The 17,597-nt window shown below is 40.7% G+C and overlaps 1 protein-coding gene across 1 annotated transcript in view; it reads left to right on the top strand.

The window, feature by feature from the left end:
* Positions 1–17,597, top strand: part of nek7 (NIMA-related kinase 7) — a 70,926-nt gene that overhangs the window by 13,452 nt on the left and 39,877 nt on the right. Inside the window, exon 2 of the mRNA XM_086089875.1 lies at positions 15,136–15,227. Within this exon, the coding sequence (XP_085946001.1) occupies positions 15,168–15,227 (60 nt within the window). The 5' untranslated portion in view covers positions 15,136–15,167. The remainder of the gene's footprint in view (positions 1–15,135; positions 15,228–17,597) is intronic.

The raw sequence follows: 17,597 nt of genomic DNA, 5'->3' as shown, positions 1-17,597 counted from the left end.
AATTGCCGATGATTATCGGCCACCGATATTATCGTGCATCTTTAAATATAATATATAATTTAATATAGACCGGCTTATAATTGTGCTGGCAAATGAGAAGTTGATTTTTGTGTGTCTGTTTTGTGTGCACTTGTCAATTTGTGTATCAACAATCAACAATGCTGCTGTAGAATAAAACTGCTGGTTCTGTTTTATGTGTAATCGATTATCTAACGAATCTGACTCCTGCCCTAAAATTTTGGCAACATATCTTAAGCCTGTATGCCATGTTTGAGTGCCCTGTGGCAAGGCTCCTTTTTTGGATCGGGTTTATTCCAGGTGCAGTTACACTCATACTGCTCGGAAATAGTCCACTACCAAGGTAGTATGGTTGAATGATTTACAACTAATTTCTTGTGCAAGCCTGGCGCACAATTAAAATTCATTTTCAGCCTTTCTTTGTTCACACTGTCAGCTTGGGGCAAGGGACAAATCACCCCCGTTCTCGTTTTACTGCGGTTTCACTGTGAGTCACAGCAGCTTCTCATTTTGGCCTGAGGCCTTGAGGCCTGGGGGTATGAATATGGAAGAAAAGTGTCATAATCGTCATCATCAGAGTGTCTCTTATAATTCCCAGTTGTAGGTCTTGTTTATTCTTGAAAAATTTACCAATCTTAATTATCTTAACTCATTCAATCCCAAAAAACGTGTAAATACTTTTTTTAAACACTTTGTCCTGCACTCCCAATAACTTACTTATAATTTTTTTAATGTTTTTTTTATACCAGAGTATACAGAAGGCTTTGATGCAGCTTCTGACCTGAAGAGGTCGCTTAAAGCAATGATAGTTATTATAAAAAACGACCAGCAGGTGGCAGCAGAGTATAAAAGATCAACCAGGTCCATGTTGCAAAAAGCTCTTTCCCCCAGTGTTTTAAACAGGTTTGTTAATAATAATGAAACTTGTCTATATTCAAATGCTAATAGTTGCAAAGCGAAAACAGATACAAATATACTTTTTTTCTGATGAAAAAGAGACTCTAATCTTTCTTTTGGTAGGTTCCATGTTTTTATAGCAATAAAACACAATATTCTGTGGGCTTTGCAAAATCAGCCAAAATCCAGTAAAACAGAAAAGGGAGCGAAGGGGGTTGCTTCAGTTAAAATGACTGGGAGTGAATCACTGTGGTAACACTGCTGTTAATGGCTGAAAAAGTGGTTATTGATCACTGATTGTATTTGTTGAGATGGTATGAAAATGTCATAGTGACCATCATTAGTAGGGGTGCTCCGATCGATCCGTCACCAATCATTATCAACATGTTGTTACCTTTCATTGCTGATCACAATAAACGATCATCCGTAGCTCGAGCTTTGCAGCCTGCAGCCAACTACTTTAGAGACCAGTCTATGTGCGGTTGATCTGTAACTGACTATTATGTTCATTAATTGTCTGTAGTCAATTTTAAATAATGTCCTTTTTTTTTGTATAAAGGGGTAGACATTTTTAAGTTACTCTGCGCTGTAACGCGGCTCCAACCAGACTATGTTATGTTTACTGTATCACACAAGCACTTATTTTGGCGTTTTACGATGCATTTCGCTAGCTAAGCAATTAGCATAGCTTTGTCCTTGTCTTCCCTTCATCTTTGTAATAACACTACATAGAGAAGTGTAGCTTATTTTGCGCCTATGGAGGCGATGATAAGTAGGGATGCACGATAATATCAGTGGCCGATAAGTATCCGCAATTATCGACCAATTCGACATATACAGATGAACCAGATAATAAAGAAATCCGCCGATAATTATAGACATGCCACGTTGGTCCATCTGTTGTGGTTGAGGCTTAAGTTGTGCCCAATTCCTCAACCCCTTCCCTCTCCCATGGTAGTGTTGCATATTTGTGACGTCATAATGCGCACGACCTCGTGTTCACAGAAGATGCATCAGGCGACATGTCAGTCGCCAGCGTAGGCCTTCTTCACTGTGTCTCCCCAAAATGTTACCCTCACAGTTTTTTGTTGCATTTTTAGAACATGACTTTTTGTTTTGGCAAACTCAAAATGAGTTACTGGTTGCCTTTGAAGCAGAGATATCAATAAAATTCAGCTTCATGGTGCTTTACACAATGTTTCAATGTATTTGTGCATGTTAGACTTATAGTAGGACTCAAAAGTGTGTGTGTATATATATATATATATATATATATATATATATATATATATATATATATATTCAAGTTAATTCTGCAAACAATTATTGGCTTACCTCGGTTATCGACCTCGGCACTTTCTAATTTATTGGTTTATGGGTATCTGTTGAAAATAGCGTTACCGTAAGATAGAAGATTATAATATATATTATCACGTATGCTATGTAGATTGTAGACATCGGATGTAAATCGAACTTTTGCATTCACATCATGTTTTTATGTTTAGCCAGTTTTGCTTTGCAAAGTAGTGTGCAACAAGCATTCCCTGATATGACCAACGGAAAACAGTGAGATGATGCGGTCGTGCAATTTGGGTATTTCTGTCATAGCGAGCAGTGCGCACAGAGGGGATGCAAAGACATAATCAACATGCATTACTTCGATTGGTCGGTAGGGTCCAATTCTCTACCTTCAATCAAATTACCGATCTTTTATTGAATATACCGTCTATAACGTGCACCCCTAGTGGCCAGGCACCAAGATTTGTATACAAGCAATTCAAAGCTTTTGCCATAATGTCAAGCCGCTGTTCATCATTTTTTTTTTCTACTTTTGAGGATGGATCGGTTCACAAAATCCACAGATGATGTCTCAGCACAGACTCGATGGTGCACATAAATTATATAAATTCACTTATAGATTTGAGCAAATCCCATCTCTCTCTCTCTCTCTCTTTCTCTCTCTCTCTCTCTCTCTCTCTCTCTCTCTCTCTCTCTCTCTCTCTCTCTCTCTCTCTCTCTATTTCTCTATCTCCCTTACTCCCTGCTTTCTTTCTTTTTCAACCTTTCCCACGTCTGTAGTCGTATGTTTTTTGTTTTTGTTTTTTAACGCTCTGTCCGTCCTGCCCAGTCTCAGCCTTCTTCTCCTTGGGGGTCTTTGCTACCCGTGGCCACCACTGGCCTCCTCCTCCCTTGCCCAGCCTGGCCCTCAGTCAATGGGAGGCAGGCAGCCTGACTCCCTCTGAGCAGCAGGAAGCTGCAGCAGCAGGGGTTAGGCTTGTATGGCGCTGCCGGCTGTCTGTCAGAAGTCCTGCCAAGCCAAGGATGAGAGGCCTTTGCTCGTGTGGTATTGGGGCACAGAATAAAAATATTTTACATCTGAAGGCAGGCATAGGGAGGCGGCAGCAGCGTGCTCAGATGTAGAGCAGAGGTGAAAACAGTGTATGTGTGTGTGTTAATTTGCTTGCTTCTGAGTGTGTGTACTTGGTGTTTTGGATAAAGAAAAGTGCAAGTTAAGAGGAGAGGAGAATGATTTTAATGAAGTGCTACTCCAGGAAGTGGGTGTGTAGGGGGAGATGGGAATATGCTGAATGGATTTAGAAGCAATACTTTTGGTTTGGAGAATCCACAGCTACTCTAGAGTGAATGCCTGGCTGGGCGCCCAACTGGTTCTAGCTTGACAGTTTAACAGTGAATATTTAACATTGCAACACAGTGCGGGGCTTGGTTGTCAACAGCAGTAAGCAAGCGGCATGGCAGCATAAGTCTGTGCAATGCTGGGCCTCAATTCTGAAGCCCATCGAAAAACAACACACGAGTTGGACTCATCTTGAAAATCTGATTTGAGAAAAAGGCAGATGGCATGGGCTGGTGGTGTCACACTGTAAGGAAAAACACCAGGATTCCCTGATGAAAGCAGCTCCTGCCTGCTTTGAACAGAGAGTCTGTCATGGTTTGTGTGTGCTGCGTGGCTGCAGGGTCAAACTGTGATACGCAACTCCTGGAATTTTCGCTTTTTAGGTTTTTCATGTTCAAATCAACTGAGGGGAAGAACGGTTGGGGAGGGGGGGGCGACAGGAAGTCTCATTAATATTAATATTATAATGTCTGAAGGAGGCAGGATCTCTGGTTCAGCTGCTTTCATCCTCTGTTGTTTTGTAGCTTTCTATTCTGTCTTTCCTCCACTTTGTGCTTTTCTGTAGCGCTAAGTAGCTCTATTGGAAATTTGTCAACAATTATTTGTCAGTGCTAAAAAGCTTTACTGGCAATTGAGATAAGGTTTGAGATGATTGTTGTTTGCAACCTTGGTTGCTCCATGCACCTTGAAAATATGCATATCTTCTTTTTTTTATCCATTTAAAGTGACAACTTCCTACTTTTTAAACAGTAGTTTAATTTTTACATCCCAGACTGTTTAGCAACTGTCAAAAATGGGAACGAATTCCACCACTGACGGTTAAACAATTATTGTTCTCAGTTCCTAAACACTTGAGTGTTGGTAAAAGGAAAAAAAATAGGTGATACATACAACAAAGTGGAAAACGTGCTACTATTCCAGGAATGTGTTGCATACATCGAATTTAGAATGAGTATTTGCAAGAAAACGAAGTTTATAGTTTATTTTAGTCACAAACTAGAAAAAAAAACGGATTTGTGAAGATCTGGTCCACCCTCGCTTGTGACGAATGGCGGAACAGGTCTGACATTTTTCCTGTTCTGAAAGGGAAATCCCTGCAGCCACAAAGTGAAGAGAGAAGAGAGGGAAGAAGGGTGACAATGGAGAAAAGTGCAACCCCTTAGGGGTAGTATTATTCTCTGATCGTTTACTCTGCATATACTTTCATATATATTCGGCTGGTATGCTGGGTGATGAATTCAGGCTAAGAAAGATGTGTGCCCGAGGAATGTCTGGTGTTATGCATTTTGTTGTGCTCACAGGTATTTGCATTTGTTTGTTTCTAAAATAAAATTTTGAGTTTTTACTTTTCACCCTTTGCTTAAAAAAAGAACACATTTAAATCCCAAATGTATAACATACAACCCTGTTTCATGCACTTTTAATTGTCCTCTTTAAATTCGGCATCACTGGCACAAACTACGATGTCAACGCTAAAATGTTCTCATTTCTTACCATTTAAAGAATCACATTGTTTAAAGGTGAACTATTTATAATTGATTCAATATCAACAACTACATAATGTCAGAAGTCATCAAGTCATAATTAGCTTTTTTTTTTAGGACCCCTGAAAATGATTTCCAGATTATGTATGTGTATGGGGGGCAGGAAAAACAAAACAAACTTCCTCACCAGAACCAAAAACGTTTTGACGTTCCACATTTTCTTTTGTTTTCAATTTTTCCACCTTTTGTTGCAATGTTATCCCGTTTTCCCTAGAAGCTCTCTTGGTCTCTCGCAGGCAAACAGAAGCCCAGCCCTGTGGTAGAGAATGTCACATTGAATATCCTGGTGCCAGAGGTGATTAAGCTAATTCGGTGGTCATTCAGTGACATGGCTAACAAACAAAGCCTTTATTGGTCCTGGAGCCCTGCAAATTCTGTGCGATGCCCTGCTTTGCATTGTGAATACCATGAGTTGTTGCCTCTCGGCACTAAGGCAGCCAGATGCCCTGGGATATTTACACAGATGTGTATATAAATATAGAGAAAATAAGTGGTAGGCTTTCTTAAGATTTCAGGATTTGTTTTCAATAGTAAATTGATGTGGGGGTTATGTTGGTTTTAATTTCATCTTGTGGCAAGTCTCTTGTTTGACAACCTACAGTGACCCCCCCGTTGTGAAAATCAAAATATTGGTATTCATCACATAAATAAATCAGTACAGCCTGTATCCTACTGAGAGGCGAACGTTTGCGAAGCTAGCGAATGTTGATTTCCCGTCAGGGATGATAAGGTTTGTTTAAGTTTGCAATGCTTGCTAAAGGTTCTCTAAACGCCAACAGTTTTCATGTTTTTCTATTTTTTATTTGTATTTTGAACATATTCAAAACAAGACAAGACGACCAGAAAAAAAACATTTAGAGAACGTTTAGCGAAGAAGATTTTGCAGCCTTAAAGGATTTTTGTGCAGTTCGTCACTTTTTTACTCGAGACTGCTGCCTCTGGCCCAAAAAGTAGCTGCAGCATCTGTGTCAGGCTTGTTCATGGTGCGCGTGCGAGTACGTGCACGATCTTAAGTGCACGCCACATAGGGCTGCACGATATTGGAAAATCATGTGATACGCGATATAGTCTCTGAATATAGCGATAACGATATTATTGTGATATTTAACATGTACCTAAAAAAAAATGACATTTTGATTTTCTAATGAAAGAATGAAAAATGTTTGTGCAGCAAAATAAGCACACAATATATTCTTAGTTAATTAATTGTATTTACTAACTATTAACTGTTGGATGGCAGTGCACATGTCAGTTAGCGGCTGACTGGTCAAATTCAGATAAAAGCCTAAAATTCCATATGCAACTTATTGCATGTCTTTGCGATATGCATATTGCATGGGCCAATATCGCGATATCGATATTTTTTCGTCCGCAAGCTCTACTATAAAAGGAAGATAAAAGCTGATAGATACAGTCAGAGTAAAACAGTCAGGGCTCTTCGTACTCATATGGGGATTGGTGGAGCATCCATGATGTAGAAAAAGCTTTAATATTACCTTTTTAAACGGCACAATGCACCTTTAAGTTTAAGTTAACATTTTCCGATGGTCTTTTTTTACTTCTTCTTGAGACTGGCACTGCCCATATATTATTGGGCATTTCTGTCACACTGAGCAATGTGAGCCGAATACAAAACAATCAACATGCATTTCCGCAATTGGACGATAGGGTCCAAATCTTTTTGGGGGGTTTGTCCAAATCCCCAAGGTTACCTCATCCTGAATGAGTGCTTTCACTCCTTTACATATCAGATCATTAGACGTCTTAAATTGAGCTGTTTTTCCACATTTTGTCCACGACGTGTGTCGTGTCTGTGTTTTTAATTGCGTTGTCAAACTGTCGTCAGACCTTGTTTATTCTCATTGATTGACAGTATGAATGGTTTTCACCTTAGAAAGGGGTAGGTATTGTACTGCCAAGCTGCATTCATCTGGTTTTGTGCCTGTTGGTCACATTTCTTTTATCATTGAAATTGGAGTTTATCTTTTTCAAGCCTGAATGTAATGTGTTTTTTTTGGTCTGATTATTAGCATCCTCCTTGGCTGCCACCCCCCTGCTTCTGAAATGAGCACATCAAACGGTACTTAGCACGAAGGAAGCTGGCTGGCCGACTCCAGCTTTTCACTGTAAGGCACCTGCTGAATTGATAGACAGGCAACAAAGAGCTCCTCACCAAGCGAGTGTTGTCACTGCTGCTGTAGAGTGGGCAGGACAATAGAGTAGAGAGGTGGCCTGGGATTTTAGCCACGTGCCAGCTCGTGTATGCAACATGCAGGACCAACAGAGCACACAGGAACATGAAGGGGATGTACGGAGGAAGAAAGTGACGTGAGAGGCTGACACCTGCATGTGCTTGAGTTTTTTTTTTTTTTTTTTTTTAATAGTAGAAATCCTATCCAGAAAGGAGGAGATTGAAGAGAATACAAAAGTGCAGGTGTGCTCATGGCTAGAGACTCATGGACATGAGAGTATGTATTAAGGATGCCACTGGCTCATTGAAGGTCAGATTACAGTCTAGATGTGTATTTTTGAGGATGCGCTTAGTGAACTATACACACTCCAAGGCACAGACCTGTGCTAGTTTTGTTTGGATGGTTGAGAAATAAATCAATTCAGGCCTCACATGAAGCCCAGGCTTTTTGTGCTGTGCTGTTTATTTCTGCAGTAAAATAATCATTAGCCTATAAAAGTGAAAAATGTAAAGGAGGCATATAAATAGTAGGTGGCAAGCAGCATTATGGATCTCTGGCCTTGTAGTTTCCCTAAGGACCTCAGTGGTTTTCTTTGTCTTGATTCCCTTTTTGATCAATTTGCTGTGCTGCCCCCAACAGCGATCAAGTGAAGGTCTGAGTTATGCAAACAAATCCAGCATTGCATTTACAAGACCTAGCTATTAATTCATATAATCCAACTTTTGAATAATTTCATCTGTTTAATGTCAGTGTTGCTGTTTAGTTCTTATGTTTGATCGCATAAGCTGAAAAATAAGCAAAAATGTAATCAGCTCCCTGATCTTTTCTTGCTTACTTGGCAGGATTTGGAAGACATACTGGAAGCGTCTAAAAGTGTGTTTAGCTGGCTTTGCAAAGTGAATTTCTCATATTTCGTCATATTTTCTTTTGTTATGGATGAAGAAACAAAGTTTCCTCTTCATTTTGTATTCCACTGAGCTTGGGCTTCCTCAAAGACTAAAGAATGGCTGACATGCCGAGGTGTAATTGGTGTTCTCCTACTCTCCTCCCTGCTCATTTAATGGTCCAATGTTAGATGAGTGTTCGCACATTTGGGCTAATGATTTTGCGTAGTGATTAAAATGAATTGGAGAGTATGCTGTTTTTGTAGTATCTGAACCCCTCCATCATTAGTGGATGGCTTCCTCTTTTTCTGTATCATCAGTGTTAGTAAGGCAGCGGATTCATTCGAGGCCTGGGGTTGGCTTTCATGAACACAAACTCAAAGGTTTCTCCACTTCTTGTAATCATGGACACTCTTCTAGGCCTTTCACTGTCGTCTTCTGGTTCCTCAAAGGTGCCTTTGATTCCTTTGCATCCCAAAGCCGGGCCGGATAGTGTCACTTTATATGTTTCCGCTCTCCTTCTTTAACCATGCAGCCCAACCCCACTCCTCACCCTGTTTCTCATGCTTCTCACTTCACTCTTTCTTAGCCACAAGATCATCAATTTCTGTTTGTATTTTTATGTTCTCGAATCGAGAGCTGATTTAGCACTCTTTTTTATTTTTATTTCAAGGAACTTGTTGTACGCCTTGTTTCATCCATGCCCCTCTGTCAGGCTGCTTTGATTCACCTTTTTATAATTGACCGCCTCTCTTTGTTTTTCTTCCCCTATTTTAAATGAATAATACACGAGAGGGACTGAGAAATGCCAGCGCCAACTTCTGTGGTGCACAGTTCCACAGACGCTCATAGGACCACGAACATTTATGCCGTTCTCCTGTTTGTGTCCTACTTCGTTCCACTCTGTTTCTGCTGTTCCTCGTTCGCGTTTGCCTTACCCTACTCAGTCTTGCAGCTGCTTCAGTTGATGTGCCTTTTCATAGAACCTTAAGTGTAAGTTTACCAACACCTCAAAAACAAATGTAGATGTATCTGGTTTACAAGGGGAATTTTGTCAAGTGTAATGCCCTGTAATATATATATATGTAATATATATATATGTAATATAAAATGTGTCTTTAATTTAAAATTTAGTTAAGCTAGCATGCTCGTGGTTAACTGCAACATCATTGTTTTAATAATTACATTAACATTCTTGAATATTAAACCGTCACACCTATTCTTGACGTTAGTAAAAATGTTTTTCCCACGGCATCATATTACCTGCTTGTATATTTCATGTTTCTCCTGCCTTATTGGAGCAGCGCCTCTCAGTGTCGAAAGTACAGTACAAGAACCAATAATCTTTAGGCCATATATTTGAAGGAATTTGTTGTCCTCCAGTTAAAAACGGAAGGCTTTTCTTGATGTACAGACATGTAAAGAAACTATTTACAGTATAACTAAATTAGTAACACCAACAAAGTGTCTCTAAATGGTTAATAAAGATAATTCAGGAGCAAAAATGGTTTGCCCCACTTCTTTTCCATGCCCAGGTCCGATTAGTGAACATATCACATTGATGAAACTCAAGTTAACTCTCTTAAAAATTTTAATTTTACTACAGATTTCACTTTTTTTTGGTTCAATATTGAGATCCGCTCATTGCAGGGGTGGTTCTAGTGGGTTACAGGGACCTGGACCATCCTGAAGTCAGTCTTAACAGTTTTCAAAATTAACTACAATGTATAATAAACGCTCTATAACTGTGTGATGTTTGCATTCAATTAATTGCAAATGAGCATGCTTTAGTATGTTGCAAATGTGACATTATTGTTATACAGAAATATACAATTCGAAATTCTATTGATCCGAGCTAAGGATGGATTTTTTTTGTTGTAAAATTCAGTTTTCCCTCATTTATTTTTAATTTCATTTATTTTTTTAGTATAAGAATAAGTTCAATTCCAGTCATTATTCTAACAATGAAACATTTTCCTGACGCTTGTAACAAAATGAGGAAAATCCAGCCCACTGATTCTTATTGACAAACCGGAGCATGCCCAAGTTATCTGGGGACAATTCTGTGCAGCATCTGAAAACACATGCTCCAAAACTACCCACAAACTGCTGCTGTATTGAGTGTCAAATTTGACAGCTAGTAGTGAACTACACTTTTCATTTTCCTCCAGTCAGTTGTGGGTTTTCAAAGCTATATTTAAGTTTACATTTTTATTGTCGCGATTCGCAGCATACATGGGTCAGAAATACACATAACTACAAATAACAGAAATAACTTTCCTGGGTGCTGTCTAGTAGTGAAATTTGACCTCCATTTAATAGAAATAATGACAATGTTGTAACTGGCCTAATGTGAACATTTAAATTTATTAAACACAATAATTAAGATAAAAGCCATTATAAATAACACAATCTGCAATGTTCAAAATCTACTATTTCACATAACAAGCACAAGTGTATTTTGTGTTCATTTATTGCTGGTTTTCCAATCCTAAATTGTCTCCAACCAGGCCTGTGACCAGTCATACTTGCGTAAATAATAGAGGTTTGTGCTTATGGCCGTTGCTACCCCACTACTGTAGCCGCTGCACTTATGTTTTCCACATGACATGATTGCTGGCAGACTGGTACCTCATGATTTTACTGCCATTGCAGTGACCATCAAATCAGAGTGGATATATTGAGTGGCCAAAACTATCAGAGTAACCAACCATGCTGCCATGTTCTTGGAAATGTGAGGTCTTTCGATTAAAAAAAAATAATGTTTAGCCTTGGATTAGTTGCACATTACTCAAAAATGCTTTTACCTCCTTGATTGGTAACTTCCTTAATTAATTGTGCTGTTTTGGGCAATATAATAATTCAACATGACAGACTTAATTGATCTTACTGTGGGACGTGAGGCTCAAAGCCCTCTGGTTATTTTGACACAAAGGCAGGCAGGAACACAAGAGCTTTCAAGAGAGGAGTAATGGTGCCAGCTTCAATCTGGCAAAGCACACATCTGAAGTGCGAAGAGTCAAATGGTAGGCAGCAAGGCCACTGGGTGAGCAATTGCTATATGCTTCATCATCTTAAAAATCAGCATTTTTTTCCTTTCATAACATTGACATAACACCCCAGTCCAACCATCAATTTAACATTAAGAATACATTATGTAAATCTTTGTAACATACCAGTAATATTTTAGTTTTTTTTTAATATGTTGTTTTTTGTGTCTGTTTGGGAGTGTCTGTTAACTCTTTGACTGCCAGACGTTTTCAGAAAAGGGATGCCGCCAGTGCCAGCCGATTTAAGCATTTTGACTGATTTTCAAGGTCCACAGAAAATGTTCTGTTTGGACTATGGAAACACACGTACTACCAAATGAAAGATTGGACTTTCATCTTTCATCAGAAAAAAAGAGTTTGTTTCTACCTTATTCCGTTCTTTAGTAATCAACAATAGAAAATGGTTAGTTTGACCCAATTTCGCCTGTGTTGGACCAAAATACGGAGAAATCAAGCTTTTAGTGAAACGATATTATTTCATGCATTCTAGTGAATTTGACACTTCTTTTTGTCCATGAATGATGCCACAAACACCTAAATAGTGCTTTACTTCTATAAAACACTACCACCAAGAATGAAAAAGTGTTTTTTGATAGCAAAATACGTTTATTTACATTCAACAGTGTAACAATTTGACAACAATTTGGCAAACTATTTACAAATGTGTGCAACTGTGGTGCTATTTACAAATATGTGGATGTTTCAACGACAGTTTTTCTTTTTGTAACACTCTCCTGCGTGCAAAGAGACGCAACAGCATTTGCACAACAGATTGCCTCTTCGCGTGCGCCACTTTCTTGCCGGCCGTTTTTTTCCGGGGAATAGCAAGTATATACTGCAGTGTGTCATCAAGTCTAATATCAGGATCATGCTACGGTTACGTTACGGTTTCGTTACGTCTCGCTTCCCCGTGTCCTTCAGTTGCTATACCGGGTGGTAGGAGATGTTCTGATCCATTTTATCCACTCCATTCATGGTGGCATCGTAGTCCAGAAACAGTGTCTTCTCCGTGATCAGACTGTACCCGCTCCTCCGATGAATATGCATTGGACTCGGGGTACTCTTCATTGTCCGATCGAATGTCCGCTTGTGCAGCTCCGCGTTTTCCGGCCTTAGCAGCGCTAGCCGCGCTAAGCCGGTGAGGCTTACTACGTGTTCATAACAGTCACGCCAAAGCTTCCAACTTTGGCGTAGAGCTCGGAGTCCTCATCATCATCATCATCAATCTGCATTGGTCGATGGCAACTCTCCATCGCCCGATCGAATGTCCGATTGTGTAGAAGTACCCGGCCGGCTATTGTGCGCGTTTTCCGGCCTTAGCAGCGCTAGCCGCGCTAGCCGCGCTTACCGGTGAGGCTTACTACGTGTTCATAACAGTCACGCCAAAGCTTCCAACTTTGGCGTAGAGCTCGTTGTCATCATCATCGTTGACATCAATGCGCTTTTTAGTATTGATTGATGCTTTCCGTCTTTGAAAAAAATGCTCAAGCGTGAGCTGCTTGTAACCGGTTGCTTGGTCAAGCCATTGTGGCTTGGATCAGCCATTGTCTCCTCAACACTCTAGCTCCGCCTCACGTCTTCTACTGACGCCCACGGTGGGCGGCCCATCCAACCTTGTGCAAAGAGAGTCATCGCTGCCCTCTAGGGGCCAAAACGAGTCTTTGACTAATCAGATCTGCCTGATACTTTCAGCACAGCTGCCCAAGGCTTTCCTGCACCCGTTTTTGAAAAAAAAACAAAAAAAACATAGGGGACGTCTTTTAACGTCCTCGGCGCCCTTCCCTAGGTTTATGCTAAACGTTTTATAACGTTTATGGCAGTCAAAGAGTTAATTACTTGGATATTAAATAGATTGCTCTCTTGACTGCAATTTCAATTTATCATGTCAAATCCAATTAAACATGTTCAAGTGATCTTGTCTACATTGGCAGAAGAAATGTGCAGTAAATGATCTAGGTAAACAGCCTGCAATGTGGCTCTTGCATCCTTCTGCTGTGGCTCTGCCTGACGTTGGAAAATACATGAGTACTTCATTTAAATGTCTTTGTTCGTTTTTCTAATGCAATTCTAAATTTGGCGATTATTTTGTTCTTGTACACTTAAAATGTTTAGAGTTTGTTGTTGTTGCTTAAAATATGCATCACAAGTTTCACAACTGCCTATTGGCACCAAGATTCATGGAGAGCTATCTGACCCCCGCCAGGCAAACCATGGATAAATCCAAGAAAATAAAATGCTACGTTCACACCAAATGCGGGGAGAGAGTTTCTAGCGGTGCGATTGGATTGTAGTCAATGTAGTTCGCGCGGTCAGATGAAAATCTGTACATTTCGCATATTTGCCAAAGTTAAAATAATTTAACTTTCTTCGCACGGCGCCTCGCGGTAGCCAATCAGCTTCGGGTACAGACTACATCACACGCAGCTTCCTGTCTGTAGTCATTTGAAACGCTACAACACGGCTATCCGGGATAAAATGGTGAGTAAGGGAGTTAGCATACAGTACCTGGTAAGTGTATTTACTTGTTTAGAGCTCTTGGACTGTACCAACGTAGCAATCGTGTTTAGCATTAGCCAAAGCTGTTTAGCACAACCACCTGATTCCCACCAAAAAAGTAAAAGTGCTTGAGAGACACGTACAGTACATCAAAGAAAGGCGCTGCAGCAGAAAATAGTGCCTTGGCTGTAGTCCCCGGGAAGAAGTGGAAGTACTCGGCTGAGCTCTCTTTCTCGACCCGCTGAAATACTGTACAGTAGTTGTCCACTAAGCGACATAACTCCCCCGCTTCATGTGCGCGAAGGAAGCGTCTGCGTCAGGTACACCTCCAGCGGTGAAACGCTAGCGAGTAAGTAAAGCGGAACGCTCACCCTGCGCGTTTGGTGTGAACCTAGCATTAAACAAACACTGCTCACAATTCACTGATAACTTAAAATTGTGTATGAAAATGAGGGTGGCATCTGCAGCCCTGGTGCTGTATGCTCAGATTCAGGAGCAAAAATCACATTAACCAGGTAAAATAAATATTTAATCGGGTATTATTTTACAAATAAGCAACAACAATAACTAGTCTATTTAGTTTGCCCAGGCTAACCCCCCCTTCAAATTATTTTTCTTTAGATGGAGTTTAGATTTTTAGTGGGTATACTGGATGCTGTGTTAATCCAGCCTTAAGTTTTGATGATTTCTCATACCCATACTTACTTACTGGAATTGACCCTTGAGCATCCGTGGAAGTGTGAGCACTTACCACGTAGATGTGTCTGGGGACACACTGGAATCATACTACAACTGTGTGTCTGAACCTACTTTTTCCTACGTTTTCTCAGAATTAATTTAGGTAACATTTTATATGTGCATCTGTGAAAGAATGTTTATGCTATTGAGACCACCAACTTGTAGCGGACCATCTTTCGAAAATAATGTCAGCTTAGGCTGTGTGCCAGAACATGCAATTATGCAGCACCATTGCATACACTCATATCCAGTGCATTCACCTCTGTGACCTATTTTCTTAGAAAAAATAAAAAGATGTGAAGCTGCTTAACTGTTGGTAATTCCCATGAAAGGATGCTTGGAGGAAAGCCAAGTTGATGTAGTGATGTAGTGTCGTTATCTCTGTTTCCAGAACACGGGTGCATGCTTTAGCTCTGCGGGGTGCAATGTGAGAGGGCTCCACACAGGGAGTGTCAGATTCACAGGCATGACACCGGATCCAATTCTGTTGAAACCGCACACCCGCTGCACTGTTAGTTGCTTAATTCCAGCACTGCAAACACGTTGATTCAAGAGTGCTTTTTTTTTTTTGCTGTGAAAAATGATCCAGTGATGAACTGATTAACTCCCGAGCGCTTCTTCATCCCATGCTGTTGTTGTATTGGCCAACTAGAATTTTCTATTTTGTGTTTTTGTCCTCAGACGTGGGGAAACAGATTCAAGGCCTTGACACCATGGACATGGACACTCAGCCGCAAGGACAGCAAGCAGCCGTGCCAGTGTTTCAACCACAGGTATAGATTCCTGAGACAGACGCAATCCTTTCTTTCAATCAACCTTCAGATTGTGGGAGCAATTGTATGAGACAGGCAGCGGTGGATGAATGCAGGGTTGTTTCTATTGATGAGAACTCTTGAGGCTGGCGGACCCGGGCCTCCTGCATGTCTTTCTTGGTTCGATAAACTGTGGTTTGCTCATTGCAGGTCGCTGTTAGATTTTACAGCCGTCCTTCAACATCAGCTCTCTATTGATTTCTTTCCAGAAGGATGTTTTTGCCTCCATAACTATTGAATAGACTTTAAACAAGGATGTTCATCCACATGCCCCAGAGTAAATGTGGATTTTCCCCCCAAAAGAAACAGCACTAAAAATAGACCCTGGCTGTTGTTTTCCTTGTGTATGCAAGGGCATTACAGCAGTAATGCTGGAATTGCCAAGGGAGTCAATTTATTCTAAGTTTTCTAATTGCAAAATTAAGGATAATTGGGTTGCCCACATAAGAAACTCAGATAAAAGCTCTCTTAATTTGACTTGAAGCAACCCCCCATACACACAAACACTAGATCATCTGCGGATCCCCCAGTTGTTGATTATATGTTCTTTTTCAGGCTTAATGATTTTTTTCTCACTGGTTTTCAAGCTATTTTGAGTGATTTTCCTGGGTGTTAATTCCAGTCCTGCACTTTGTGCTAATTTTCGGCTGTTTTCAATGTTGCCATCTTAACTGATTTCACATTTGGTGGGAGTTAAAGATAGTAAATTAGATTGTTGTTCAACCTGCCTCTAGACTCATGTACTTCAACAAGTCATGTATCTGTTTGCGCTTCCCAAGGTTCAAGTTACTTTACAGTACAGGGAGGGGGTACCATCCTCCTGAAGAAATCTGAATCGTATATGCAATGAAGGAAATTCAGTATTGCTTGCAATATATAGTAGTTTTTCTGGGTCCTGGAGGTGTGATGCATATGCATAAGGTAAACGAGATGAGCGGGTAAGATGTGCATTTTTAATAAAGCCTTTGCCTTTATATGAGTAGTGAGGTTGAGGAACCCCCCCTCCACCACCACACCCTTTTTCCAATATGATTTTGATCGTCGCTGCACGGTTTGACAGACACAGGTCTCTCTGTAAGCGTGAGGATGATTGGTAGGCGAACAAGATACGCCTATGGGTTGGATCCTGGCGTTTTGGTGCCTGGTTTGCTCGCTTGCTGAGGATGAATATTGCATGGTGCCGTGCTCAAGGGGGCTAGTGATGGCTGAGAGTGGGTGTGAGCCCTTCTGCCTGCCAGTCACTGTCTCTTCCTGTAGTCCTCACTGTCTGTTTGGAGTCCACATGCACATTAATTGCAACTCACTTTATGCATTGTTGTTATTGTTGTTGTTGTTTTTTAAATAGAGCAGTTGTTCTCAACCCCGGTCCTCAAGTACCCTTATCCAGCCTATTTTCCATATCTCCAACAGCCAACACAGGTGTTTCAAACGATCGGCTAATCAGCAAGCTCTGCATGAAGCCTGATAACGATCCTCAGCTGTGTTAGCCGAGGGAGACATGGAAAACAGGCTGAATAGGGTTACTTGAGGACCGGGGTTGAGAACCACTGAAATAGACACCAAAAACACCAAAATTATATTTTATTGCCCCGGATGTTCGCCTTTCCATTCGACTTTTTCGGGACGAGTGGTTACAATGGAACCGCTTTTCAGAACCATCTCGGTGGTGGTTCTGAAGCGCCTGCTGGCGAGGGGCAATGCGGGGCCATGTCGTCACTGTCATCTGTTCATATGTTCAAACTCCGAGGTACCACTGCACTGTATCATTTATGGTCAGTGTTGTAAAATGCAAAATGTTTGTACTGTATATATTGTATTTTTGTCTTGACAGTGGCTGGTTGGAGGGCGCCAATTTCCAGGTTTAAACCCGGAAATAGCTTTTTCGTCTATAAGTAAAAGCTCATGAGCTATTGGGTGGGCTGTACTTTGTGACGTTGCTACATCACGCTATGGCAATTCATATTGCGTATCCCCGCAAAAACAGTGGCCGAGACTTGCCACTCGAGAAATGTTTTGGCAGAAGAACCCCACATGCTTGAACAGTTCAATTGATGCTGCCCCCATCCTGCCACACGCCTGTTGTAATGGAAAGCAATGGAGGCCGTGTGATGTCGTACCGGGCCGCACAGTGTAGTGTGGTTCCTTACCGTTTGTGGCTAATGGAAAAGTGGCATTTGTGAAGTGTTTGGAAATCTGTATAAAATACTCAACAAAGAAGTCAGTAAATATCTCACGATACAGCAGAACAGCCGCTCATTAACTTGCCATTGCTGTAGATATCTACGCGGGGTATCTAACATATGGGTATCAGTAAGATACAAAACTGAAGAT

This window comes from Leptonotus elevatus, chromosome 11 (genome assembly GCF_054856555.1).
Source record: "Leptonotus elevatus isolate MCC_2025b chromosome 11, RoL_Lele_1.0, whole genome shotgun sequence".
Taxonomy (NCBI): domain Eukaryota; kingdom Metazoa; phylum Chordata; class Actinopteri; order Syngnathiformes; family Syngnathidae; genus Leptonotus; species Leptonotus elevatus.
This window is presented reverse-complemented; position numbering and strand designations above follow the sequence as displayed.